The sequence below is a fragment of the Corvus kubaryi genome, unplaced genomic scaffold (assembly GCF_017639235.1).
Source record: "Corvus kubaryi isolate FWS band 111438036 unplaced genomic scaffold, C.kubaryi_AGA036_p1.0 68, whole genome shotgun sequence".
Lineage (NCBI taxonomy): Eukaryota > Metazoa > Chordata > Aves > Passeriformes > Corvidae > Corvus > Corvus kubaryi.
Window position 1 is genome coordinate 7,459,143 of NW_024582056.1, and position 26,304 is coordinate 7,485,446.

General features: G+C 41.6%; 1 protein-coding gene across 2 annotated transcripts in view; it reads right to left on the reverse strand.

Annotated features, from left to right (window-relative positions):
* Positions 1–488: 488 nt before the first annotated feature.
* FBXL7 (F-box and leucine rich repeat protein 7) overlaps positions 489–26,304 on the reverse strand; it is a 287,995-nt gene continuing 262,179 nt past the window's right edge. For both annotated transcript variants that reach the window (XM_042048815.1, XM_042048814.1), the window contains exons 4-5: positions 8,147–8,758; positions 489–3,574 (exon numbers count right to left, since the gene is read on the reverse strand). In XM_042048815.1, the coding sequence (XP_041904749.1) occupies positions 2,838–3,574; positions 8,147–8,744 (1,335 nt within the window). In that variant the 5' untranslated portion in view covers positions 8,745–8,758 and the 3' untranslated portion in view covers positions 489–2,837. The remainder of the gene's footprint in view (positions 3,575–8,146; positions 8,759–26,304) is intronic.

Sequence of the window (26,304 nt, forward strand, 5' to 3'; positions counted from 1 at the left end):
ACTATGTACTCAAAAACATTTGGCTTAGAAAAATTACCTTTATTAACTTTCCACCAGTGCCCCCCAGAGTAGGATTTTTAGAGCTTTCAAAAGGCAGCAGTGCTCCAGTAAGGGCTCTACCCTTTCAGTCGTTCCATTTTACTTTTCCCTTTAAATATGTTAACATGCCTTTAAACCAATGCAGAGACCCTCCCGAAATTTTTACACATGTGCTTTTTATATGTTGTTTTTTCTTTTACTTACACTTCCAGCTTCTGATTATGTTTCAGGGTCAAGAAGAACCACATGAGGAAAATCAAATTTTAAAGAGAGAGATAGGCGAGGTCATAATCCATAATAAATTTTTTCCCTCTTTTAATATAGTCATCCACCTACCTAATGGGCTGATATACTCAATCACCTACCTACTTTTCAAGTTCTGCAAGTATTTAATCTTTTCTTTTTTCACCAGCAGTTAATCAGTTAGTGCAAATGATGCTGCATGCTCATCAGTTACCAATATATTGCTTTATTTCTTGGTAGCAAATTAAGGCTTTATAGTGAGATTTGTACAGTACAGGCCAATTTAAACATTAAAAACTTTAAAAAACCATGTAGCAGTATTCACTCCATTTTACATAGCCAGAAAAGTAGCTTTTTTTTTATTATTATTTCAATAAACAATTAAATGTTACTAGTGAGGCCTTATATTTCATGAGTGCAAATGGCTCAAAATCCCACCATCCTCAGGGCTCAACATTTAAATTGCTTGAGGCCATTTTTAGATAAAGGATAAACAGAGAGTATAGCTGGCTCGGATAAAATATACTGTATTACTTGCTGGAGAAGAATATCTTATTTTAAAAATATGGAAAGGAAAACCCAAATGAAATTAACTGTCCAAGGGATGGTATCTCCCCCTATTAGTCACTGACCAGTAACAGTAGCAATGAAAAATTCATTTTCCATGGCCCTCTTCGCTTTAGTATAGTTTAATTTATAATTCAGAGCTGATGCCATCCTGTATATTAAAAAATCCAAAATTGGAGGAATGTACATAAGTTGCAGGAATTTTTGCAGCAGCAGGACAAGTTTCCTCTCCAGGGACATGTCCAAACCGTTGCCCTTTTATTTTATTTTTTTTGTTTTGCGATTTGAGAGAGCATTGTTATAAGTATTTCCTCGGCAGTTACATGTTTTTCTTGAGCATATTTATTTTCACTTCATACCACTGACTTTATTAGTATTGTCTGGAGATGATGGAACTACTGCTTATGGAAACCAGACACAGTGCTTCCCTTCTTATGAGCCACTTACAGCGTTTGAGATGAACGTATGAATTCACCTGTCAGTCAGGCACAGGGGGCCTGCCTGAAAATATCATCACCCCTCACATGTCTGGCTTTCATTGAGCATTGCATGTGAAAATACAGAGAAACAGCTGCCAGAAAATTGAGAAGAAAGTAACCATGAATCAACCACACACTCTGGGGAAGGAGCCAATGAGATGGGGGACTTCCAAAACACTCCTGCTCATACAAGAGCAAGAGTGACCATGAGAGCACCAGGAGCTCCCAGTGTCACAGGGCAACACTGGTGTTTACTTCTTTGTTGAACACAGCTGTATCTCCAGCCTAAGGAAAGACACACAGCCGAAGTCTCAAAAAATTGAAATCTAATGTGAGTAACACTCCAAGCCCCTCTGTCCCCAGGGGTGTTATCTAACATCAGGCTAATGTCTTTGAAGTTTTGAGATCAGCCATCTATCCTTTGAACTGGAAGGCCACAGAAAAGGGTCAGGTTTCCAAGTGTATTAAGGCACATACTGACTTTGCCTCAACACATGTGCCTGGTTTGCTCAGGGAACATCCACTGCAGCGGTGCCACAGCTGCTGAAAAGGTACAGCAAAGGGACAAAGCCAGAATTTCTGGTGACAGCCGTGCAGCACAGCAACTGGGACTGCCCCGTGCAAGCTGCTCCACAATGTCTCAGAGCCTCCCCGCTGTCCTACAGTACTATCTCAGCTTGTAGCAGAATTACAGCACCTCCTCAGGCTGGTTTGCTGGCTTTTCCTTTTGCCAGGCCACCAATATTCCATTTGTTCTCCTTCACTCATGTGAATACGTCACTGCTTATCAGAGCCAGAAGTCCCTATCTACTACCAGAGGGTGGTACTACACATGCAGGAGAGGACAAATTTATAAATGAAGGCAAGTAGCGACCTGGAGGTGGGCTTCCCAAGAGAATCCATGCATGGGCACAATCTCCAGATTCACTCCACAGAAGTGCTCAGCAATGGCCAGCAGGTCTTACTCTGCCTCAAATGAGTATGTTTAAGAACATTAACCAGTATTTCCTGAGGGGTTACAATGGATGACTACCAAAGAGAAACTACGTGGAGACAAGAGGATGCTTTATCAGCCATATTGGAAAAAGTTGGGGAACACAGACACAATATTGCATAGTCAGCTTCATGAGCACAGCTAGAATTCAGATGTATTTGACACATCTTAGTAGCATTTCCAAAGGAGGGATTATGTGCTATTTCCTTTGGAGGCAGCTACTGTAGCCTGGGACAAGATTATGGCTCTTATGGAAATGACACCCCATCAGGGATGCTGAGCACTCATTGCTTTCGCATTAAGGCAGCCTCTCCACAGAGACCCACGGCACCTTAAAAAGTGATCATACAAAAAGCAAACAAAATAGTCCTCTAGAAAACCCCCTCACCCACAAGGTACAAGAAAAGCTGACTCCCGTGAGCGACAGAAAAGACAGCATTACTGAATATGGGAGCGTGTGTTTATACATCAGTGTTTTTAATACTGCATTGCAATGACAGGTGTGGGGTGTCCCTTTAGAAGAAAGCAGGGTTGGTGTGCTCTATAATACAGCGCTTGCAATGTCGTTTAACAAATCGCAGAGCATCCACAGAGACTTCGCAGTCCTGCACGTTCAACATCTGCAGGTCAAAACAGTTGGCAGCTACAATCTGCAGGCCCTGCCCAGTGATGCTCTCACAGGATTTCAGGCTCAGGCGCTTCAGGTTGAAGCAGTTGAGGGCTAGAAACTCCAGGCCGGTGTCTGAGACCAGAGGGCACTTGCCGATGTCTAGCGATTTGAGTTTTGTGCAATTTTTGGCGAGGTACTCCACGCCGTGGTCCGTGATGCCCTCGCAGCCCCGCGCGTTGAGGTAGCGCAGCTTGCTGCAGTACTTGGCTATGTATCGGATGCCCACGTCCGTGATGCGGCCGCAGTGAGCGATGCTCAGGTATCGGAGGCGCGACTCCAGCTTGGCGATCTCCCGCATGCCGAAGTCGCTGACGAAGCGGCAGTCGCTCACGCTCAGTTCCTTAACGGATGTGCAGTAAATCATCAGGTAGCGCAGACCCTCGTCGGTGATGCGGACGCAGCGGCGCAGGTACAGGTGGGTCAGCTGGGTGCAGTGGGCGGCAATGGTGTGCAGTCCCTCGTCCTCCAGGACAAAGCAGTCTGTCATGTCCAAGTAGCGGATGGAGATCTGCTTCCCGTGCAAGGGAGACAGCTTGATGGAGGCTTCGCGAGTCAGACTGATGCACGTTACTTTGGAGCAGCCTAAGTGGAGAAACACAGTGAGTTTAAGCAAGCAGTAAAAACAAATCTCACAGCAGGACCAGAAAGCTGGGTGTGGAATGGTGTGCGGGATGTGATGAAGGTATCTTCACGTTGCAAGAGTGGAATCATCCTGACTGACTACTCTTGGCTGGCTGTGCTGAGTCCCCACACCAGAGGAAATAATAAACTCCAGTGAAGTCAGTGAGGTTGCTTTGAGATTGTGAGCACTGGGAAAGCAACAGACTGATTTTGTCCTTATCCCAAATGTAAAATGATGGTCCTGGTCTATGTAGGGACAGCCTATGATCTGTTACTGCAATATAAACCCAGTGACAGAGAAAATTATACTACGTGACAACAAATGCAGTTTTTTGATCAAAGTCAGTCTCACTGCTGACTGGCTGAATTTGCAAACCAACATCAGAGGCTCTTTCACCATCCAAACTCATTATAGAAAACACAACCCTGCTCCCTTCCCCCCCTCCCCTGCCCCAAGCATTTGGAGAACAGATGTGAATCCAGCCCCAAGCCTGCAATGTGGGAAGGATGCAAAACTATGGCACAACTGTGTGCTTGCAGAAGGGTGGAGATTCGGATAACCTAAGGAGAATAGGGAGAATTGGTAGGAGCCACCAGACTGGTAAGGGCGTGTGGGGACACAGCAGACAAAGAAAAGGACTGTGTCCAATGAGAAAGTCTGGCCATGAATGGATGTTACTAGACTAGAGGAGAAACACCAGACCTTGCAGGCAAAGACAAAGAACTCGATTAAAGGGAAAAACATACTCAAAGACTTTCCCCATTTTTAACCTCTACCCAGTGCGCAGTGGAGAGTGAAAGCTTTTTTTGCAAAGTGTGGTTTCTGCCGCACTGCAAACTGGCAGTCAGGCTTCTTAGGGAAATTCTTAAGCTGTGCCAAGTTCAGCTGGGCACTTTGCATTAGCATAGCTAGGAACAGCTGCAAGAAAGGAGAGTATACCCATTAGTGATTGAGGCCCAACCGTTTTAGCCATAAATGTCTACTCAGAGAAATTCTGCAGGTTATGCCCAAAAAGGTGCCCCCACATAGAAATAAAAAGACCTTTTCTGTATTGCTGGAACACTGGCTAAGCAGTATGAAGTGACTCATAAAAAGTGATGACCTTAGAGCTCCATGTATCAGAAATCCTGCAGAAATCCTGTAGTGTGGAAGTAAAGAGCAAGATGATGTATGGAAACTGCCTGAAAAACTTAAATGACCCAAAGCTATACCACTTGCTATAACAGGTTGTCATTCAGAGGTTTAGTGGGAGGTATGAATATGCTTCAGTTCTTAAAAGCAAAAAGGAAAAAAAATCGCTTGAGATAACCCTGTGGACTCACACAAACGTAAGAATCGTGGGATATGGAGTTGAAACAGTTTGCCACCTGCAACTAGATTTCTACATTCATCAGTTAAATTTATGCTGGCTCTTTAATTTGGGTTTCAAATTTAGTTGAACAGATGCAAATTTTACCTTAGGCCTCAGAAAATTAAATGGGAAAATTGCCCACAGGTCATGCAGAATGAAGACCTTGAAGTAAAACGCTCTATTCAACAAACATCTTATAACTGAATGCTATTTTCTCTTCAGACTGTGTTTCAGACCCGTCCGTGCTCTGGAGCAATCTCTGGAAATACTTTTGCCTTCAGGTAAGTACTATATACACACTCAGTAACATAAAGGATTTTTCTAAAGAGAAGCAGTACAATACGAATGGTGTAAAAAATTCTCCTCTAGTGTAGTCTTTGAAGTAGGTGATACAAAATACAAAAAAGGAGTTCCACAGAAGAAGCTGGCACCTAGGCAGAGTTCTGCTGCACCTGATGTAGCTGTTGCTGTTGCATTTGGCTGAGGAGGTTGCTGGATTAAGAAGTCAATCTAGATATTTTATAATCTGACCAGAACTCAATTTTAAATCTGGTTTAGTGAGAATGATCCGTCCATGAGGCCAAGGAGAACATTCTGTCTGCTGAGAGTCCAAGAAGCTTTACTGACCGTAATTGGAGAGTGAATGTGTCAGAAGCCTCGCAGCGCGGCTGGAATCGCACACATCAGTGTGTGATCACTGTTTTGACAAGCTCAGTATTGCCTTGTCTAGTTACTTTGGCTACACTGTAAAACATTTCATGGGAAGGGTATTCAAAATGGCTTCACCAGAAAAAAGAGTCCGTGCTGATATAGAACTGCCTGATTTTTAGCAAAATGACAGGTTCCTGGGTCCGCAACAATTTTTCTGTCCTAAATAATACAAAACGTAAAAATAAAGCTCTTGTAACAGGATTTTCCATAAAGTAAGTATAACTGATTTTTAAAAGGGAGCAGAAACATCCAAACAGACTGAAGAACATGTTGGCTAGTGTGTTAGATAATAACTTGCAGTCAAGCTCAACCAACTTCTAGCAATATCTCAGACCTGCCCACAAAGTGGATGCTGACAGTGACAGAACTTACATTGTGGAAAGCTCCTGAAGTTAATACAAACATCTGGTTTTGACATTAAAGATTTTGGTATGTTTTTGCTGCCAAGTAGCCATCCAAGGGGAAAACAATTCACCTAGCTGTACAACTGTGAACTGGGATTTAATTAACTAGCATCACCCACCAGCACACATCCCCACCTCCTCTTGCTCAGTACGGAACCAAACCAGTGAACCACTTCTGTTCTCAGAATTGCTTGAGTGTGTAGGTGCAAGCCTTGTCCTCATAACTACAGACAGAAGCAGGGGAAAATGGAATCCTCTTCCAAAACATCCTCCCAAATTACCCACATCAGAATGAAAAAAGTGGACTCAAAACAAGAGCCTAGAGATCAATTATCCTCAATTCATATGCAAGTACATGCAGCAAAAGCTATACCTGAACCCAAACACCCTGACTTCTGAGCATGTCCAAAATCAGGAGTTTTCCCTTACATGCTCCAAACAGAAAGAACAGCTTATGAAAAAAAGAAATTAAAATTACTCTCGTATCTCATTGACGAGACAAGATTCAAGGAAGACAGGTATTTTATTTGTTCCCTACATACTTTATACCAAACTGATGAGCTCTTAGGGACAGACATTATCTTCTGGGTCTGAGAGTAAGAGGCTTAGGAAAACCACAAATGAAGATAGGCCCCAAAATAACCTGTTTCAATACCTGGTATCATCTTTTCCCTGCTTTTGAAAAAGTCGTCTTCGGTCTATAGCAAACCCATAAAGAAGAGCTGTGGACCAAAGCATTTTCAACAACCTACAAGCCCCCAGGTATGCCAGGGTGTGAGCTTCAAAGCTCTAGCTCTAAATCCCACAGGTACATACATTTTCTCCAGGCACTGGAGATGCTTCAACCTGAATGTGTGATTAGCAATCCAGAACTAATGTCAGTGTGTACCAACAACAAATAATTCATATACAAGGTCACTGTGAATAGACTCCTGTGGAGTTCCATAGACTCCTTATTACCTTACAGTTTTCAGAAAGCAATCACAAAAAGTGCATAATTCTGATTTGTTGGTATTTGTTTTGATGTCTTCCATGACATTCTGCCATCCTAGGAAAGGGGTGAGAGAGTTGGATAAATCAGCTTAAAAAAATCAAAAGGCAGAGAAAAGAATGCAAATCAGTGTGCACCAGATAGGCAGCCCTGGAAAAAGCAGCTGATCTGGTACCAGTGACTTGATAGCACCGCTTCCTAGCCCCTGTTGTTTAATCCCCTATTTTAATCCAGCTTGTTGCCACTGGTTCCTCTGCAATGGCAAATCTGGTTCGGATGATTTATGATGGCATTAGACTGATAACAAATGAGATCACAAAGCAAATGTTGAACAGCAAGTTTGCTTCAGTGCTCTGCTTGGCCACATCCTTTCCATTAAGTGGCAACCTATTTGCAGAGAGTAAATTCTGTGCAGCTGACCTTGGGAAACATCTTGTTTCCCCAGATCAGGCTTGAAGAAAATTGTCTAAAACATTTCTGCTGATCTAAACAGCTGCAACGGCAGCTTTAAAATATAAAAAATAGGGAAGAAAAAAGAGAAAAGTTCAAGCTGGCTAAGTCTTGTTAAAATAGCAATGGAAACAAGGGGACCTTGAAGTTTAACTAGGGATGACAACTGACATTAATACCCAGAAAAAAAGCCTACACTTATTCTGAGCAGCTTCTCAAGTCACTTCCCAGGTTACAGATATATTCATTACCTATATATATATAGAGAGAGAGGTGTGTGAAAAAGATGAAACAAATCTTGCTGAAGTAACTAGGCTTCACCACATGATGTAGCACTGACTGCAACGTGGGCCCTTCTATGGGTGCTTTGTGCAAAAATCTGTAAAAATTCCTCATGCCATTTCAACAGGCCATCTCTGCTAGCTCACCTCCTTTGGAAGAGGCCTGGCCACTCCAGAGGTGCTGCTGGCATTAGGGGCGCTGAGATTCTAGTGCTGCCTGTCTCACATGTACTGTGTTAGGAGACAGCCATTCCTACTTCAAAAAACAGCACAGAAAGGGTAAGTCTGCAGTTGTGGGGTATGACAAACATGAGAGGCATCTGTATTGGAGCATTCCCTGTTACCTGACACATCCAGGTGTTCCAGGTTTGGGCACAGTGACACGACATCAAAGACTGCCTCATTGGAGATGTTGTAACAGCCAGACACCTCCAGCCTCCTCAGTTCTGGACAGCACTGGGCAATGGTGTAGAGTCCTCTGTCTGTGAGCCGCCTGCAGCCACTAACAATTACCGTCTCCAACATGAGACAGACGTTGGGAGTATCCTGACAAAGCCTCCGGGTCAGCACTTTGAGAGCCCTGTCCACGTTGATTGTCTCTCCAGTCAGGCGAATAGTCCTCCACAGCCGCGGGTCCCAGGCCAGGTTGTACCAGCGGCGGCACACGCGGGCACAGCGGCACAGCTGGTTGGTGGGCAGGAAGGAGAAGATCTGGATCATGGAGTGGTCGGGCAGCCGGTCTATGTTGGCCTGCTCCTTCTGGTGCTTGGATGCCAGCCGGATGAGAGGATGGGTGAGGCGGGTTGGAGGTGGCGAGTGGACCATGGCAACAGTTTCCCCAGTGACTGAGGATGAAGATGTTGACGACCCTCTGCCATTTTGGAACCCAGGGGAATTTGGTGGAAATATTAATGCTGGACTGGGTGTGCTGAGCGTTCGCATGCTCAGGTCGGAATCTGGAAGAGAGAACACAGGATTTCAATAAGCACTGGACAGACACAAAGGTTTCTGCACAGCACAGCACCCTGCTAGCCCATTTGTTTGGGGTTTGTTGGGGGTTAAGCAGTCACTTTTACCAGTGCGAGTGAGAAAATCTATTTCAAAAGCCATGTGAGCAAAGGAGACAATGCAGTTCTGAGCCCTGAAGAGGAGAGAGCAGAGGAAGGGTTTTTTTAAATCCAAGGATTTAAATTCTTTATACTCTTAATTAAACACTGCAAGAAATTAGTATTTTTGAGTCACAGGCTTTTTTTTTTGCCAGAGAGCAACTGTCCATAACCTTGGCACAGCTGTGGGCTCTTAGGGGAAAAGAATACTGCGGTCCTTCACCTCTCAGCTCCTTCAGCCATTCAGCAGGAGGCCAAAAAAGCTCACAAGGCAAATTCTGCTTCCTTCACCAGATCTGAGCGTATGAGAAAAGCACAAATCCATACACTTATTTTCATTGTGTCATTAGGGAAATTAATTTTTCAATCATGCAAACTGGAACTCAGAAGTTCAACGAAGAGCCCAGTGACTAGTTCTTCATATGCACACAGAAAACACTCCTTTTCAATGGACTAAAGTGAACTTCAGTTGGATTGGAAAACGAAAAGCCCAGAAAAGTAAGTGACAAAGAAACAGCATGCCTGGAAACTTGTTGAATTGTTACACAATATTTACACACTTATTGCTAGGAATATTTGTCACACTGGACGCAGTCAACTCAACTCCCCTCCCCAAAACAATTTGCTACTTCTTTACCTTCTTTAGTTCATTTTAGTGCCATAAATCAGGCACAAAAATTGAGATAATTGAGATATTTTGCTACTAGGAAAGGTTACCTTTGCTGTAAGATTATTTCAACTGTTTTCCCTTTGTGCTGACATTGCCTACAAGTAATTTCCACTCCCGCTCCCAGTTTCTCCAAGCAAACCAAGTGAAAGACTGGAAGAAAACGAAGATACAACTTTGACAGTCAAGCAAATGCCATGGGCAATTCATTTAGAGACTTTGAGGATATTTTAGTAGTATGCTACACAAGACACAACCAGTGTATGAGAGAGGCATCCTGCTGCTGAGCACACACCCTCCATCTCCGTACTGATCTCAATAGAAATCCTTCATAAAAGAAGGCACCACCCAGAAATGGATACAGTAACCACAATTTAGTGACCAGCAGAAAAATAACAAGTTTCACAGACAGATGGTGTTTTTAGCACACCAAGCTTTTCTCCCCATCCCATCTCCTGCCGTCACACCAATGTTCAGGCGTTTCAGGGAAGTGTACAAAGGCAGCCCCTTAAGTAACACTGACTCTACAGCTCTGTGATTGTGACAGCACAAATTAGGGCTAAGCAAGATACAGCCAGAAATGCATTCAACAAACATGCCCAAACCTGGATTTGGGCAGAGTTTTTTAATTAAGTACATTTTTGATGAATTTGGTCATTACACATAAACATCCCTGTCAAGCTTTTACTCAGCCCAGCACAGGCCTGCTCTGATCTCACAACCTACAAAATAGCAACCACAGGCCTGTATTTTCCCAGTGTGTCTGCAAGGGAGAGAGGCACAAATGTTTAGCTGAAGAACCCAAGAAACAAAGTCTGATGGCTTGCTCAAGATCACCCAGTTGAGCTGCAGAGAGATCAAAACCATCTTCTCACACCATGGAGGAAAAACCTATAGTACCCAGCTCCTTCCATCTTCCTTTTCTGCATCTTGTTTTACTTAGAAACTCACTATTTCAGCAAATGAAAGCAAAGAACATTTTCCCCAAGGCTTCTGAGTCCATGCTATGGCTATGTGGTCCTAACACAGGGATTTGTGTATTTATGAGCAAGAACAGTATCTTCATGCTGAGTGGGTTTTGCAGACACCCTGCTCCCTTTGACACCTCCTAACACCCCCCTTGGCAGCTATTGCAAATAATTGCATCGAGGAGTATTATTTGGTAAGTGTCTGGTATATGCTGGTATTTCATAAATGAGATTTACAGCTGGAGAGAAAAAACCCACAACACCAGCAGCAGCCAGGCTCCTGCAGACAAGCACTGACTCCACAGGCTCTTAGGCAACAGTCCCCGAGATTAATTTTCGCAAGGACTTACCATATGTTTGACCACCCTCACATTATCACCAAAACCAGGGACAGTGCCTGAAGTCAAACATGTGCAGAAGTTGTGGCAAACCCAGAGCCTTTACTTTTTCCTCTTTTTTTTGAGATTTTAATACAAGAATGTTTCTAATATAAAAGAACATACACTTTTTTCCAAGTGCTGGATGCATCTTTTACTATTACATGTATTTGATATTGTCAGTTCCTTTCCTTTTTTTTACTTCTTCATTCCCTTTGGGCTTTTGGTTGGTTGATTGTTGTTTGTTTGTTTTACACAAACCAGAACAAAAAGGAAAACAAAATGATATAAATAAAAAAACAGAACAAACACTTATTTCTATTCCACGAAAGAGAATTAAAATCAAAAGCAAAAAGTTGAAATTATATAACATCTGCTTTAAACAATTTTTAGTCCTGTGGGAATGAGTACCTTCTGTAAGACATAGCATATTTGGAGAACATACATTTTTAGTCAATTATTGTTGAAAACACCTTAAAATTTCTGTAGGGTTACAGTCTTCCTTAGTTTCCATTTCTACTTTAGCATAGAAAAGCTTTTCATACTCCATGATTCTCCTCCCCTTCCCCTGGTGAGCAATACACCAAGCTAATACGGCTAATCTCCACTCCTTTTGGATCAGAAGTGGCATTCCTTCATCACTCCTGGGCACTGTGAATAATCAATACCTTAGACATTCCATGTGCATAATGAATTACTAATATGTGTTTTTTAACTTAGACCTTGAGTTTAAAAAGGCCTGACCTTCTGTTTTATGTGTATGCTCCGTGCTTTCTTTGTGCTCGCTTAATTCTGTCATTAGTGTAGCAGTTCCAGATGTGCATCCTGTATTTCCTATCCCTTCCTTCCTGAAGCTACATCACGTGAAACTTGCTCCCTCCATCCTTGGGGCATGGACTTCCAGACAGACACATACACATACATACACATGCACCGTGCCTCCCCACCACAAAGTATTGTGGAAAAAGACTGTAGTGTTGTCATTGTGTTTAAAAAAGGGAGTCGTGAGCACATTACTGGTCTGCTGAGCCTGTAATGCATTAGGCTCTCAGACAGGAATTTTTCTGGTAGCTCAGCTGAACTCCATACAGAGGTATTCCTGCTTACTGTTTGCTGTACACCCCTAAGGGGAAACGAGAAAAAAAATAGCAGGTGAGTCCAGAAGCCAGGAAAAACTTGGAAAGCTTTTTGTTAGCATTTAAAACTTCAGCAAAACACTTGTTCTACTGTACATTTTCCAGACTTTTCTAATGTTGGGAGGGGCTTCCTATAGCACTATCTCAACCTCTAGGAGTTTCCTTCGAATTTTGTTCTTCGCCAGGTACTGAGCGCTAGCCAGCAGGCTGGGGCAGTCTGAGAAAGAGCAACTTAATGATGGTGAAACATTAGTAAACACAACCTTGCAAGTACAAATGAAGCTGCTGATTACAGTTCTCAAAACACATCTTTACACATACACATGCCCTATACAAGCATTTCTCTTGTAAACTCAATTGTTTACAAGCCTGAAATGCAACTTTAATTTTGCTGATTTTAGAAAGTAAAAGCAAATTAGAAAGCAGTCCTGCACTTCCCTCCCTACAACCTCTTTTGCCCCTTTGCCTCCAATCTTCTGTGCAAGATGCCTTTTATTAAAGCTTTGATCAAGCTCTGAAAGTTGTTTGTTGATGTAAGACAAAATTTCTTAACAATCTTTAAAGAAATCTCAAAAGATGCGTGCCAGAAACAGAACCATAAAAGCTGACACAGAGGGAGAAAATGCACTAGAGGGAGTTTTCTTATTCCATTAGAAATCTGGTTTATTTCAAAGGATTCTTTCTCCCCAGTTTGTTTCCCAATTAATACATACATCTGGGAACAAAAAGCCTTTAAATATATAAGATTTAAGCCAAGATCTAGTCTTCATTCTTTCTGGCATTGACAATAATATGCAGTCTCTGATTTCAGAACCAGAGAGAGAAAACAGTGTTGTATTTCCATTACTCCAGCAATGCACACTAACACAGGACACTCAATGTCCAGATCCCAGCATGGACTTTTTAAGATTGAACCACTTTCCATGCTTGAGGCATGACTCCATTCATCCACACCTTTCACTGTGGTAATGTGAATGAGGTTTTTTTTTTTTAAGTGAATAGTATACTGAGCTCTTCAAGCTAAGAAAATTAAAATGAAAATTTTGCAAAAATCAATCAAACTTCAGATTCTTATCTGACAACTAAAAAGGACCCTCCATGTTGATCTGCTGTCACCACTGGCATTTTTAGCAAAACTAAGGCAAGAAATAAACCATACTGTGTTCAAGCTCTGAAAAGTCAGTATACCTGAGAAAAATAAAAAGCAATTGTCATGTTTGTAAACATTAGATGCAGAGTAATGTGTGCAAGAAGCATTTACAGAGTGCCAAAACGTCACTGACTTAGCGTCTCTTCAGTAAGTGTTGCATAGATATTACATATTTTACTAACTGCAGTGTGGGTACAGACTTCACATTTTTACCACAATACCATCAACTTCAGGCATGCCAAGTAAGTACTCCTTTTACAGAGACTGGGAAAAGTGGGAACTTAATGGTTGTAGCAGCTACAGTCAATGGTGCAAAGGCTTCTACAGAGGCTTCTACAGGGGGTACAATATGGGCTGATTCAAGAAGAGACTTGTAAATTTGACAGACAGATTTCAAATATGGCTGTGTGCCCTTAGAGGAGAGTAGGAAAAGGAGTTAGCTAGGACAGCAGGGCACAACACAGCCATTTTCTTTCCAAGGCCCTGGGTATGGACAAAGTTCCAGAAAAAGTGATACCTACAAAAAAATAAAGAACGTCTTCCACATCGCAAACATCCTCAGGCATTTCTCTCAGGATGAGTTACCCTACTGACCTCGGTTCCTCCCAGTCCCAGGAGGCTGGGAGGAACTGGAGAGTCTGAGATAGCAAAAAGGCAGCTGGAACAAAACTCACATGCAAACTTGTGTGGGGCTGCAGCAGTCAAGAATGCCAGAAGGAAAGGGTTGCCCAGTGGAGATACCTACATGATTTTGTAGCCTTTTACAATGAAGAACATACAGAATGAGAAATAAAGTTGGACGAGCTCTCTCATCTCTCTCCAAGAACACTAAGTACACTTAAACTACCTCTGATGTGCATGTCTGCCCTGTTTTTAACTGCTAGGGGCAGCTATTACTCAGCTCACTGAGGTGCCTGTTCCAGTCTTGTCACTGTATCAAGTTTCTAAGTTTTTCCTCTTATTTGGCTCGCATAAGGAGCTATTTCTTGCCCCCTCTTCTCATGCTTGTGAAAAATGAGGTCTTCACTCTCCCTGTAAGGATTTCTTACATGCATTTGCCTTTCTTTTTATTAGTCATGTTACTAATATTCCCAGTTTCTTCTATCTTTTCCTTTACATTTTCTCCACTCTGTGTGTTTTTCTCTTAAAGCACAATGCTCCAAACACCACCCAACCTCACCAGCAGTGGTGAAAGTAGAGTCCTGTGCACCCATATTTCATGGAAACCACATTTTCAACCTTCCAGATATCAACAGTCTCAGAAGGCTGATGTATTTTCACTATGTGACTCAATATATTGCCCGGATTCCCATGTGCCATACAGTACCTGGACATTTATTTTTTTCCTCAGTGTTTATAGAATCCATTCATCTTCCCTACACCTGTATCCTTAGAGAATGCTATGTTTTCTCTCTCCTTAATCTACTTTTTCAAGAGTATTTTGAGTACTGAGCAAGCTTCTCAAATTGTGTTAGTTTTCAGTTTTCCAAATATACTGCAGCTCCAATGTCGTGAATTTTAACCCATTTCTCTCTATATTGGTAATTTTGTGTCTCAATTCACTTCAAACAGGTGGTTCCTAGAGAGAAATGGAAAGTCTGGCAACCTGTTAGCAAATATTGTAAGGCATCCCAGATGAGATCAGCTCAGTTGGTCAGAGCATGGTGCTGGTAACACCAAGGTTGTGGATTTAATCCCTGTGTGGGCCATTCACTTAAGAGTTGGACTTGATGATCCTTGTGGGTCCCTTCCAAATAAGATATTCTGTGATTCCTAAAGGGTTCCTCCTGAAACATCATCACAGTTGACAAATGCTCAGAGTGATAACTACACAAAATACTATTCCCCTCCAGTGGCCGCCTTATCATGATTTCATTACTGCGGCTTGTTTCCAATACATACATGCGAAAGTCCTAATAAACCTGCGATGGGTTATAGCTACTGCTTCCCTCTCACCAGACCTCTTATTTTTGCCAAACAGAAAATTAAATTGAAAACTGAGGTCAAAGGAACAAAAACACTTTGGCAAAGGTGAAAACTAATTTCTTAATCCTGTGTGATGCTGCTGGTCATGCAATTCTCATTTTGAGAGCAAAGTCCTGCGGCAAAGCTCAATTTGTCAGTGTAAGAATGAGCAACCTTGGAGCTCACAGAGTAATCGCATCCACATGGTCTTGGAAGGAACAGTTCCACAGAACTTGAAATAACCTTTCATGGTTTTTAAAAACCTCCCTTAGAATGTCATAAGAAACTGTACCTATTGTATAAGGCTAGAGGCATTGTGGAACAGGGATATGTTAACTTCAATCTGAAGCCATTTCATAGTAGTTTCTGTGTGACACTTTACACCTTGGATTATACTGGTGTAACTTCCCTGTGATGTTGAGCTCCAGTTTTCTTTAGCCTATAAACTCCTCTACATATACTTGGAGACCTGATCTTGCATTCCTGGCATACTCACAATAGATGCTTAAAGTCAAACAGCATTGCAAGTGAAGTAATCATTATAGTTTTATTAAGCAAGTAATTCTTCCTTACAATGTATTTGTTGAAAGCTGGAACTAATTTCCCCCCTACTGACTTTGTCCCCTGCCACTTGGCAGGAATTAATTTTATCCCCATATTTTTGAACAGAGCTAAAAATACAAAGACTGAGGGGGAGGAAAAGTAAAAAAGTGATTCACAATTAGTTTAGGAAGTTAAAGCATCTTAATTTTGCCTTCAGTACCACTGATGATACTAGCCCATCAGCTCTGAGTAAAGGGTTTCACAGTGCATCATTGTTAGGAATTACATAGAGATGGATTAGAAGGTGCATTTTTTCCATGTTCAGTAAATACGTATCCCAAAATGAATTCCACACATGCTTAAGTACTAGCTCTCCTTAAATCCTTCAGGTCAGATGCTCTCACAACTCTTTATGGTATGCCAGGGAGCTCCTCCAGCTGAGCTAGTTTATATTTACATTAGCAAGGAGTGCAGCCCAGAAAGAGGAGTTTTGTGAAGCAAAACTAATATTGCTGAAAACCCAACATCCACAGGCCTGGGAAAGGGGTGTTATTGTTTTGCCAATATTTAATTTAATCCCCAACCCTGAATGCTCAGTAGTGGTTGCCTTTGGTGCTTTAGGTGTACTGCCAGAACATATTTTTTGGCTTTAGTTTTGCCTGAGTGTAACTGGGTTCATATACCTTGTGGTGGTTACTAAAACAGAGTAAGAAGGAGAGGCATTTCACAAGTGAGCTTTGGGCTTGAGCAAAATTGCTAATGTAGATAAATCCACCAGACAGAAGAAGCCCCTGTCTACCTCCTCCAAATCATGAGTTATTATCTCCCAACCTATTCCATACCACTTTGAGGAGAGGCATCCTGTGCCCTGCTGGATTTTCAGGGCTGGATTATCAATGGACTGGACACGCTGCATTTCATCGTCCCCCATTTTCAGGATTATCACACCTATTGGGATCCATGCTGTTCAATGCATTGCTCAGAAATGTGCAAACCAAATGTAGTTAAAATGAAAATAAGCATTTTACAAGATGCTTATAAATAAGCGTCTTCAACATACTTCGTTATAAAGGTTTAAATAAGACAACAAAAAGATAGCAAGTTTGCTTAATATCAAATCATACTAAAAAAGCCTGCCATCATCTCTCTCTCTTCTCCTCCTAAATTTGACAGTCTTAATTAACCCATGAACCCCATCCTGGTGAATACAAAAACCCTTCCCAATTTATCCAGAGAATGACTTGTTTCAGTGAAACAGGCTTACAACTATATCCTGCCTTTTCTTTGAGTTACTCTAACATGCTCCGAGGTAAAAACTTTGTTGAGATAAAACATTTTTCCACCTGACTGGACAACATTTACATTACTGTGTTCTACTTTTAAAATCTATTGCTCTTTATCTTTCATTTAATACCGGGTTTACACTAATGTAGAGAAGATGAGTGCACACTGCTTTATAGTGGCTCTCAAGCTACACATGCATGGCCAGTCACTTAGAATAACAGAGATGGGAGAAACAGATCCTACTCTGGTTTTGAGTGATAACCATTAAGTTTTTGTCGATGTAAATGTATCTTTGCAGTCTATATAGAAAACTGGAACAACTGCTTAATGCCTCCCAACTTCAAAATGCAGAAATCCAGTCAGCTGCTCCAGACAATTGTAGCTGTTCCACTATTTCACCTTTTAAAAATAGGAGAATTTGGAATAAAAGATGTACCAGTTTAGATTACTACAGAACTTCAAGACAAGTTGCTGGAATAAATTTATGGGAGAGAATCCCCAGTTCATGTGGATCAAAACCACAGGGACCTGCAGAACCTGAAGCGTAGTTCTGGCAGATGCGTGTAACTCTAAACCGAAAATAATGTACAAAACAGAGGAATGTTTGCCTCTGGGAAAAGCTGACAATATAGTCACTTTGTTGTGTAATCAAGAGGACTTCCATCCAGTTGGTAGCAAATGCTGCAGTAGGCAAATAATTCCCCCAAGAACGGCTGTTTCCAGCATATTCACCATAAACAAATTATTTGTGTAAAAGAACATTGTTTTTCATAATCAACTGTTGGCATTTTAAAAGCATGCGACTCTCAGAAATTACTGACTTTCAAATTAACAGGGGATCCAGGATTTGACCTTCAAAATTGGAGAAACAAATGGTAAGCAGTATGCTAAACAGAAGAATATATGGTAATGAGAGATTTAAAGCCATGAAATTGTGCTTCTCTCTTATCACTCAAGTTTAGATCACAGAATCATAGAATGGTGATGGGTTGAAAGGGACTTAAAGATCATCTAGATCCAATCCTCCTGCTGTGGGAGGGATGACTTCTACTAGACCAGATTGCTCAGAGCTCCACCCAGCCTGGCCGGGAACACTTCCAGGGATGGGACATCAACAGCTTCTCTGGGCAACCTGTTCCATTGCCTCACCACCCTCACAGTAAAGAATTTCTTCCCTATGTGTAATTTAAACATACTCTTTTTTCACTTCGAAGCCATTTCCGCTTGTCCTGTCTCTACACGCTCTTGTTAATAGTCTCTCTCCAGATGCTAATGAAGCATTAAATCAGTGTAATTTAGAATAGTACAAATATTCTTCCTAAAATAAATTCAGGTTTTGAAAACATAGTCTTTGCTGATAATTTGGAAAAGATAAACCTCCAAATTATAGGACAGAGTTGTACACAGCACAAGAAGAGGCCTCGATTAAAAATAAGAAAACAAACCCAAAACCCAATTGGTAAAGCCAATCCCAACTCAGCTTGGTGCAGCCCAGTTTGCTATGGACCGTCCATGAGATACCTGCAAGTGCCCACTTGGTGTCCCAGCTGATGAGTCATGTGTCAGAACAGTAGACACATCCCTCTATCAGCTGAACTACCAGTACGTGAGTGATAATGAAACAGCAACAAAAAATGCAGCCAACAGACAAGAGAACATAATCTTCATCTAAAAAAACTGCTTAGCAAGTTACCATGTCACTGCTCACTCCAGGGTGAGGTTGGTGAGCTCTTTTCAATCCCGTAGGAGAATTACACTGAGGCAGTAACAGTTTTCCTGACTTTACAAATGAGATGTGTTTACTCCCAGACTCATGCTTTTGCAGCCTAGGAGCCCTGCCTGCATCCATCTGTAGGATACCCATGGATTACAGAACATCAGTAGAACGGTGCAAAGTGCAACTAAAGGTTGTCATGCAACACCTGATCCTGATCAGCTCAGATCCATTTACCTTAGTTTTCAAAGTTTATTTTCTTTTCCAGGAATGAGATTCCTCCAAAAGCACCTGCTAGTATCCTGGCAAGCACTCTCATGTTTTGAGGGCAAATACCTCGTTTCTAGGGTTGCATCCCTCCTCCCTTCTGACACATGGCCAAACTGAGAAAAACAAAGCTGGTCTCCAGGGCTTTTTGAAGGAAGGGTAGAAAACTTCACTTAATCCTCAGTTTTGCATTTCTTACAAACCCATAGTGTTGCCACTACACGTACACACAAAGGAATGCATTCAGCAAAGAGCTGGCCAAAGCCAATTGCCCAACGAATCACCTTTGGGACCTGGGTGAGAGGAACACTGTGGAGAGGCTGAAAGAAAAGAAGCATAGGCCTCCGGAGCAGAAACCCATGACAGCAGCTCAATCTAACTTATCCAGCATCTCTCCAACAAAGATACATAAACCGAGGTTTTTCATAATAAACACGTCATGTTATGAGAGCCCTGGAGTGACAGCGAGCAGTCCCCTCTTGTTACAAATACACACAATACACACACAGCAATGCACTGAGCAAGCATGTAGTGCTTATTCAGAACCACAAGGATTAAAATTTTGTTTATGGGAAATTGGGGAGTTAAGCTGGGAAAGAGACATGGCCACTGGCAGCTTTCTTCTACTAGAAAAATGTAACTGGCTCAAGCCCAACTGCACTAAGTTACATGGATTCCTGACCACCAGTGTGAAGCAGTCCCAGACTGTGTCAAAACAGATGGTACTTATGACTGCAAAAGCATTCAGAGGGCATTAGCCACCCTCTGAAATGCAGCCCTGCCGTCTGAGGTCCCAATTGCTGTGTCTGTGACTTGTGCTGTATAAATTGCAGATCGCTATTTATGCGCAGCAGCATATGGTAATCTGACATTTGAGGAGTATCAGATGTACATACATGCAAGTAAATCAAGAATTCAGCACTCAGTATTTATGGCAACTTCAATAACTTCCCAGTCTACTGAACTCCACAATAAATAACTGCTTTATTGTGCCTAAAATATGAACTGACTGTAATTATTCCTTTCCAATTCATTGTGATTTCAATTTACCGAATGAGATAAACAAAATTGTTCACTGACTCTTTTAATGTCATTCTGATTTCATTTACTCAAAATCAATGTGCAAAAAAAGAAAATGTGATGTTTACGTCTACACAATTGTTGAGTTATTATTCAAAGCAAGAACTCTGGCCCTATCTAAGTTTTCTAGTCTCTTGCATGTTAACCTAAGCTAATTATTTAAAACATCATCACTAGCTCTATACAGAATTTTACATTTATCCTCAGATTTATTATCTCAGATTTATTACCAGCTTATGGCAGTATCTCAGGGAGTAGACTTAAAAGACAGGACAGCAGAAAAAGCAGCATTTGGAATCAAGAAGTATTAGACATCTTGACAAAGAAAGAGGAAGATGAAGAGAAAGGCCCTTATTTTCACAAAGCCCAAGAAAAATGGGAACCTGTCAGGGTGGTCTCATGAATATGTATATACACCTGATAGGAAGTTGTACAGGAGTCCCTTCTAAATATAATTAGTCTGTGTTTACCAATTGAGTAATTCAACAATGCTCCTCTTTTTAAGGCCTTGCACAGATGAGCAAACTCTGCCTAATTAAGGCAAATCAAACCCTTGTGAAAACGTCATAATAAACGTGCTAATTCCCAAACTCCGAGTGGAAAGGTTAAGTGATCTTGACCTGTGCCGCTGAAGAGCAAGAAGGATATGCTACTATGTACCATTATCTCCAGCATATGTAGATAGAGGACAGAGGCGACAGAAAGGTTACTGTGCTTGCAGAGCTACGTAAGAGGAGCAGTAGCCAAGTTTGACTAAGAGAAAACTTGGTAGTTGAGGGTTAAAAATTATGACACAGTACACAAATAAGTCAAGGCACAGGCCAACTTGGTTAGGATTGACATCTAGAGCTTTCTAGGAAGCAGCAAGATTAAAAAAAACCAAACCAAAACACATCAATAGAGGAATTAATCTATCAGGAAAATTCTGCTTTAAGCTGTTGTTTATACAGGATGACCCAAGAACTTTCCCACCCTTTATCATCAGCCAGCTCTGGTTTTTTAGCCATCCTGGTCTTCCTGAAACAGAGAAGTAAAACTGTTACTGAGAAAATTTGTCAGGGGGGTGAAAAATGAAGGAGTAACTGATACTTATTTTCTTTATTGTCACAGATACATATTTTGGGCTGAGAAGCAATGCCCTTGCTACAGCTTGTCCAAGTTATTTCAGTATTCACTTTTACAGATATTGTACTCTATGCATAAAATACAGACCATTCTCCATTTTGGGAGGAAAGAGGATGAAGTTCGCTGCAATGCACATGATCCACAGGAGCATATTAAACTCTGCTCATGCGGACTTTGATACATCTCCTGAACTTCAGTGAAAATTCCTCAAGACGGTCTTTTTTTTTCTCACCAAAGTTATACCAAAGATCCTTGTAACTTATAACTTGAGCCTGAGACTCAGCATTCACTGGCCTCAGTTATGAGACTCCTGAGCAGCACACTCCACCGCCAGTTTTCCTCCTTGGTGTAGAAAAATTAGTACGTGCTCTCCTTTACGTAGAGTTGAGGCTTTCTTGGTGGGACGCATTGTGCTAAGCTTGGAGACAAGGACTATCAGAACTACTGAACTGGTACTGAAATCCCAGTGAATTCACCCTCAGACCACCTCCAGCTGAACTGACACTTATCCCTACAAGACCTGCTTCAGAAGAGAGGCTGACGAACACAAAGTTATACACTTTCAGAGAGAGAAAAGCAGTGTCCAACTTCTGTACTACTGTTATATTTAAGGAGTGAAGTGATGACAAGGTTGTATTTGCAGGATGTGTGATGTAAATTAAGGTACACATCATAAGGCCTGGATTCTAGAAAAGACATTTAACACTGTGCTGTAGTGTCACTAGGTACTGAGGCTTCAAATGGAGAAATTATAGTAATGACTTACTTCATCGTCTCCTTCCTAATTGCACAAGACTTCAAGCAGAACAGTAATTTAAAAAAAAGTATTATAAAAATGTATTCCTAGCATTCTTCAGTATAATTTGGAAACACGGAATACAGCCAATAAAGAGATCACAAAGTCGCATTTAAAAACTTTTAATGAGAAGGTAAAAAATTTTTATTAGGAAACATTTAGAAGCACGTAGTGACTTCACATTTTCCAGCTCACTGAATTTACAAGCAAAGTGGCTGATGCTGCAGTTCCAAGTAGTTCCTAGGATGTGCAGCGTACCAGAGGCTACTGTAAGTTCAAAGCAGCCAGCATCTCACAGGATCACAACTCCTCTCACTACACACTAAATCTGAAACACTGCCAGGTTAGTTCACTCTCTCTCTTCTATTTGTGGCAAACAGACTTTTATAACATCAGTAACTGGCTGGAAAGTGTTGCCCTCATTTCATCGTACTAAATTACACTCCACTCATGTTGTATTCATGACTATTTATAGCATGAACCATGTGTAGGAACATGACACTGCAGAAGTGTCACCATGAGAAACGCTAAAGTAAGAAGTGAGATGAAATTACAAACACTGGGCCACTAATCTGCTATAATCCAGTTATACATTTACTTGCTCTGTCATTTTGATTCCATTTACAGAACACATGAGCTGCATGCAAGGCAGTGATGCTACTGGTATTACACAAAATTCAGGAAAATACTTGTGTAGCCCTGAGGGTGACTCAAAAACTAGTACAAAATGTTGAAATTTTCACTATTTAATATCTTATCCAGTCTGGGAGACAGAAAAATCTGTTGCCAATTCCTGATCACCCTTAAGTTTGTGGGAATAGGAGTCTATCACAAGACATCCCTCTTGTTCAGTTTGGACTGACTGTTTTGACATGATACATGGAAGGAAACAGAGGTGGCAAAAGCACTGAAGTAGAACATTTTCAGTGACAGGAGTGCATGTAGCTGCTTATGTCTACAGAGATCTCTCTATACTAGAGTACTGAGGTCCTTCCATTTGAATCTCAGGAATTAAAATTCTCCCTAGGACCACCTCCATAACACATGAAATGGGTCTTTTGTTCACTACCTGCTGAAATGGGACGTCTGTACATCAACCTGGAGATGGAAAACAATCTCTCCACCAAGCTGCTTCTCATGTGACTTTTGCAGTACCTGAATTCTACCACTGCAGCATCAGGCTGTGATTTAACTCATCAAATCCTGGCACAAAAGTAGCTCGTACCTTACAGAAGGTGTCTATTCATGAGGGCTGAAGAGCAGAGTGCAAGGACTGACTCTACAGTTCATATGGAGCATCATCTCTTATTGAACAAACCCTGATCTTCACCATCCCACCTTTTTAAGGAAAGACCTCACAAAGCTTTGAGTTTACTGAAATGGTGTTACAAACACATATGCTGCTGAAACGATATTTGACTCACAAGGCTTTTATATTTAATGGCCTCAGCTGATTAGAAGTCTCTATTCCATAAGCTCTGGAAGGCAGCAATACATTCTCAAGTGATCTGCTATGTTATAAACCAGCCAGAAGCCATTTGAACACCACAACTAGAAAAGGCTTCAGAGAGGCACACAATGCCTCCAGCCATGAGGGCTGACCATTAGGCATGGACATCAGCTCTTCCTTGCTCCAAAACACAGGTGGGATGCCTGCCCTGGGACTGAGCCCTGGCTCCTGCACACTCCAGTGAAGCAGTCACTTCTCTTCATTACTTTCTGTATCTACAGCACTCACCAGTGATGCTACTGAGTTCTTTACAGACTATAATAAGTTTCATGCAAGGGAAGCCATATCTGGGGAACAGTTCAGGCAGAATAAGTTATTTTAGCTGAGATTACAGCTGGCAGAGCCTTCCCCTCAGGCAAATTGCCTTGTAACACAACAAAGCCTCATCTGTCTGTAGTACATTGCAGCAAGCTTGCCAGCTTTTCTCTGAACAGATATTTGCTCCTTGATGGGAATTCAGATTTTTGTTTATAGAAAAACTCCAAACTCTCAAGAGAAAAAAAGCAATGTCATCACACTTGAACTACATTTAGCAGCCTTGCTGTACACAAAGGTATGGGTGGGGGCTATGCTTCTATGCCCTGCCTATGCAGCAGAAGATTACTGATGATAACAAGGTGAGATCTAGGAACAGATGATGATTTCATGGCCCAACCTTGGCAAATGGTCTGGGACACCACCATTTAAGACAGGAACGTGAGTGAACCATTGGTGGTGCGCAGGTGTTAAAAGGACATAAAATCAGTGTGTGCTTCCCAATACTGATCATGTTAAAATGCATGAAAACTGTCATCTCTAACCAGTCACCTTAAGAATGAAGAAAATCATCAGCCAGACAGAGCAGCCTCCTAGTAAGAGGCCAGGAGCTGCCTGCTTTCAGGAAAGCTGCTGCAGGCAAAGAGCCACAGATCATGGGGTACACCCGAGCTCATGGATGCTGCCTCACGAGCTGCAGGGAGCAGCACTGGGTCCCAGGAGGTGATAGCACCCACATCTCCTGCAGGATATGGGCGTCCTTCAGATGGGGAAGGGGGGGAGACTGTAACCCCCACATGCTGGTGGAGTATGTGTGTGAACTTGTGGAAGAGAGTCTCTAACTTCTGGAGATTAGTTAAAGCTGTTTAAGAGCCTATTAACATTAATTCAGTGTTCAGTGCTGTAATTTATCTGTGGCATTACTGGTACTGATCCCAAATGAGCAGTTCATTGACTACTGATTAAATCCATGCCATTATTAAACTGCTTTGATCCTCATTTTAGTTTAAGCTATGTGAACTGAATAGCACTCTACTGCAGCACATGTGATTCATCACTCGCTGCTGTTTGTTTCTGTTATACTTTTAAGGATGGGAAAACTGATTTATATCAGGTGTTGACAAGAATTCAAAATAAAGCTAGGGATTAAAGAGTGTTGTTTAACCAGCTGCAACAAGCCATTGCTTAGAAAAGGTGTGGACAAACTCCAAAAGCAACCTAGATGTCACTGTGGATTTGTGGAGCGCTGCTAGCGCTGCGTAGTGGAGCAACAGGGAGATGCTGAACACCTGCACTGAGGGATCATGTTCTGCCTTGGCAAGGACTGCAGCTGATTCAGACTCTGGTTTCTCCTGCAGGGAATCACAGCCTTGGTATAATCTAATTATCTCTCCATACATATATGTGCATTATTTCCATATATAGCTACATTTGGCTGTCCCTATAGGCAGTTTGCTATAATTACAGATGGCCAGAAATGAAACAGCGGCTTTGAATTTTTTTATTAAGTATGGAAAGTAATGGAAACCACAGAAGTGCTAGGACTGAAGAAAAGGCTTACCTTTTATTTATAGAAGGGTGTACCAGGGAAAATTTAATAATATACATGTAATGTAATTAGGAAACCAAATTAAAGACAATTAAATAATTTAAAACTTTTTTTCTAGGAAAAAGGATCAAATTCCTTATGAGTATATTCTAATCACACAATTAAACCAGAATTATTTTACCCTATTAACTTTCTCTCTTTTCTTCTTCTTTTGTGTTAAAATATGTAAGATCAGGAATTGGCATACTACAATAGATGAGTATATAAGTATGAAAAAAAGCCAAGCACGCAGTGGCACAGCGGTAAGGACTATTTTTTAAGCTGGGTTAAATTTAGCTTATTATGCTAAAATTAATGAAAAATTAATTAGGCAAGCCACAGGATATAGCTTTACAATAAGGGGGACTTGCACAGGTTTCATCTGCTTTGTTTAAAATGAAGATGCTTCATGATATCACTGCTCAGAAAACAGATGAACACGAGCTGTAAGCTTTAAGACAAGCTACCATGGTATCGTAACTGTTAAGTTTACACTGCAAGGAAAACAGCTTTTAGTGTGTGTCCAGCAAATCCTTGTAACTCAGCCAGGCAATGGCCCTTCTCACTTTCCACTTACTTGGATCTGTATTAACTTATGAGAGGCATGACTGCAGTACTATAGTTTTTTTCAGGCTCGTGCCAATGTTTTGATCAAATTCTCCCTTATTAAACACTTACTCTCCCCTTTCAGCAGAGTGGCAAAAGAACAGACCCGATAAACCATGAGAATGACTTTGGGTTGTACCAGGTCTTCAGGTGAGCTCCCATGCAGCCCATGAGATGATGCATCTTGGGGATGCACTAATGCTGGACCAGAACTCCTGACCATGGGAAACAGGGAATGTGGCCCAGAGCTGGGGATAGCTGCAGCTGTGGGAGACATGCTGGGGAAATGGGAGCCTTTCCCAAATGATGGGAAGCACCATGGTTTCAGAGGATATGTGCACTGAGCTGTTGTCAGCTAAGATGGT